The 2,440-nt window shown below is 42.1% G+C and overlaps 1 protein-coding gene across 1 annotated transcript; it reads right to left on the bottom strand.

Moving 5' to 3' along the window:
* Positions 1-1,008: 1,008 nt before the first annotated feature.
* On the bottom strand, positions 1,009-1,803 carry LOC140183185 (protein MAIN-LIKE 2-like). Its single transcript, XM_072231206.1, has 3 exons — positions 1,723-1,803; positions 1,436-1,617; positions 1,009-1,207 (listed from the first exon to the last, which is right to left on the bottom strand). The coding sequence occupies exons 1-3, from the start codon at positions 1,801-1,803 to the stop codon at positions 1,009-1,011; spliced, it is 462 nt and encodes a 153-aa protein (XP_072087307.1).
* Positions 1,804-2,440: the final 637 nt, after the last annotated feature.

The following is a 2,440-nucleotide window of genomic DNA, read 5'->3' as shown; positions in this document are numbered from 1 at the left end:
TGCCGTTGTTGAGGGTGAGACAAAGGAGGCGTCGTTGTTCTTTCTGTCGTACCTACGGGAGCATGTCACACCACACCCCGGGCTCTTAGTGATTTCAGACAGACACAAATCCATTGATGGTGCACTACGCCGAAGGGAGTTTATGGAAACCACCTCACGCCTTCCAGGCATTTTGTACAAGACACATTGCAGCCAACTTCATGACTCACTTTAAGAACAAAGACTTGAAGAAGGTTCTGATTAACGCAGCGTATTCGAAGTCGCAGCGTAAGTTTGCTCATTATTTTGGCCAACTGAGGGGCAAAAATGTAGCAATCACAAACTGACTTGAAGAAATGTCACGGTCACAGTGGGCACAGTATGCTGACGAGGGTCGTCGATTTGGTCACATGACGACCAATATCTCCGAGTGCATTAACGCTATTATGAAGGATTCCCGCAATTTGCCGATCAGGGCTCTTATTAAGTCAAGTTATTTCCGATTGGGTGAACTATTTGCAAGGAAGGGTTCCGAGGCACTTGCCCAACTTCAAGTCGGTGTTGAATTCTCTCAGACATTGGTGAAGGCCATAGAATTCAACTCTAAGCACGTGAATACTATGAATGTGTACCAGTTTGATCGATCGAGCACAAACTTCACGGTTGAAGAGTTAGCGGCAGTTCCTGGGTCCAGGAAACAGAATTATCAGGTGCTACTTAATGAGGGTAAGTGTAACTGTGGATATTTTCAGGCTCTTCACCTTCCTTGTCGTCACGTCCTCGTAGCTTGCTCTCATGTAAGACTTGATTGGAAGCGGTTTGTACATCCTGTGTATCGCTCAATTTAATTAACTAAGTAATAATAATATGAAAGGTTATTATAAATATTTATAATACCTCTCCATCAGGGGAAATCAACGAGTATCAAAGTCATCGGGCCATACCAGTGGAATATGGTGATAAGCCCAGGATAGCAGCAAGCTGACGCACCCACCCAAATTGCGCTGACCATGCTCTGGCCCAGCACATCTAGCGGTACATCCATGCCAGCACAGCCGAGCCCCACGATAACTGGCCACACGTATCAAGCTCCTCCAGTAAGGGGAGCCACCTGATATGCTCCCGAGAGTCAGATGCATCTGGGAATAGGAAGCCTCCTATCAAATGCATGATGTACCCTCTCGTGTACCTCACTAGGCACTCCTCTGTGGTGTCCTGCTCCAACTCTCTACAAACCGTGTTGTGAAACCAAGTGAGCTTTATAGTCCACTTCGTCTGTGACTGTCTGTCATCTGGGCCAGGAACAACACCCAGAATCTGCTCACATAACTCCTAGATGATGCGTCCCTGATGGTGCTGCTCCCACCCACCAATGCATCCACTCACAGGATCACTGTCGATCCTGAGTCCCAACTAATAGGCCACGTCCTGCAGGGTGATAATCATCTCCCCGCACGGTAGATGAAACGTGTGGGACTCAGGCCTCCACCTCTCTATCAAAGCCGAGGCAAGCGGCCAATCGTGCTCGAACTCGACCATATAGGCCGTATACTCAAACCCGACTCGTCTAAGATATGGCCTAATCTGCTCCAGCGACTGTGTCATCAAATTCCTCCTGGTGCGCAAGATATGAGGCGCCTACTAAACAGAAAAAAAGGGGGGGACGGTGAACACATAAAAAATAACAAGTTCACTGCTTATTAATTACAATAAAATAAAAAACTAGTTAAAAAAGTGTATCACTTGATCAAGCCTGCCAGCAATGTGCTCTGCGTGATCCAATCGGTATATCTCACCCTCATAACCCAATAATTGCTCCTCCATTTAAACACAATCTAGTAAAATGAAATCGCACACACTGAACTCAGTTCATTTTACATTAAGTAAATTATTAAAAAAATATGTAAATCCAAAATAGCTTATAAACTTAGTAATTCTACTTTTGCCCCAGCTAACTGATGCCATCAACTAACTAATTAATCAATAAATAACTAATTAATTATTCCACTAACTACATTCCGATTCACAACTTAAACTAATTATTCTGACTAAACTAACTAACAATTTATTTTGTTATACTACTTAACATCAATAAACAACAACTATACTTAAAAACAATAACATAAAAAAATTTAACTAACATAAAAACAGTAAGTCTAAAAAACATGTAAACAGTAAATCTATAACCCTAACTAACATGCAACCTATAAGTAATAATTTTATCCAACATGTAATCAGTAACTCTAAATAAGCTAAAAAAATAACTCTAAGTAAGCTAAAAAAAATTAACACTAACTAACCCATTATTTACAGACCTGGAACTGAGAATGTCGTCCATAATGAACTTCACGGGCGTCGAAAAACAAAAAGAAAGGTGGAACAGAGTGAATTTGGAAGAGAGATTGAAAAAGAAAGGGACAAAGGCAAATGGCCCCAGTGGTATATATAGTGTGCCGAACTC

This window comes from Arachis hypogaea, chromosome 20 (assembly GCF_003086295.3).
Source record: "Arachis hypogaea cultivar Tifrunner chromosome 20, arahy.Tifrunner.gnm2.J5K5, whole genome shotgun sequence".
In the NCBI taxonomy this organism is placed as follows: Eukaryota; Viridiplantae; Streptophyta; class Magnoliopsida; order Fabales; family Fabaceae; genus Arachis; species Arachis hypogaea.
This window is presented reverse-complemented; position numbering and strand designations above follow the sequence as displayed.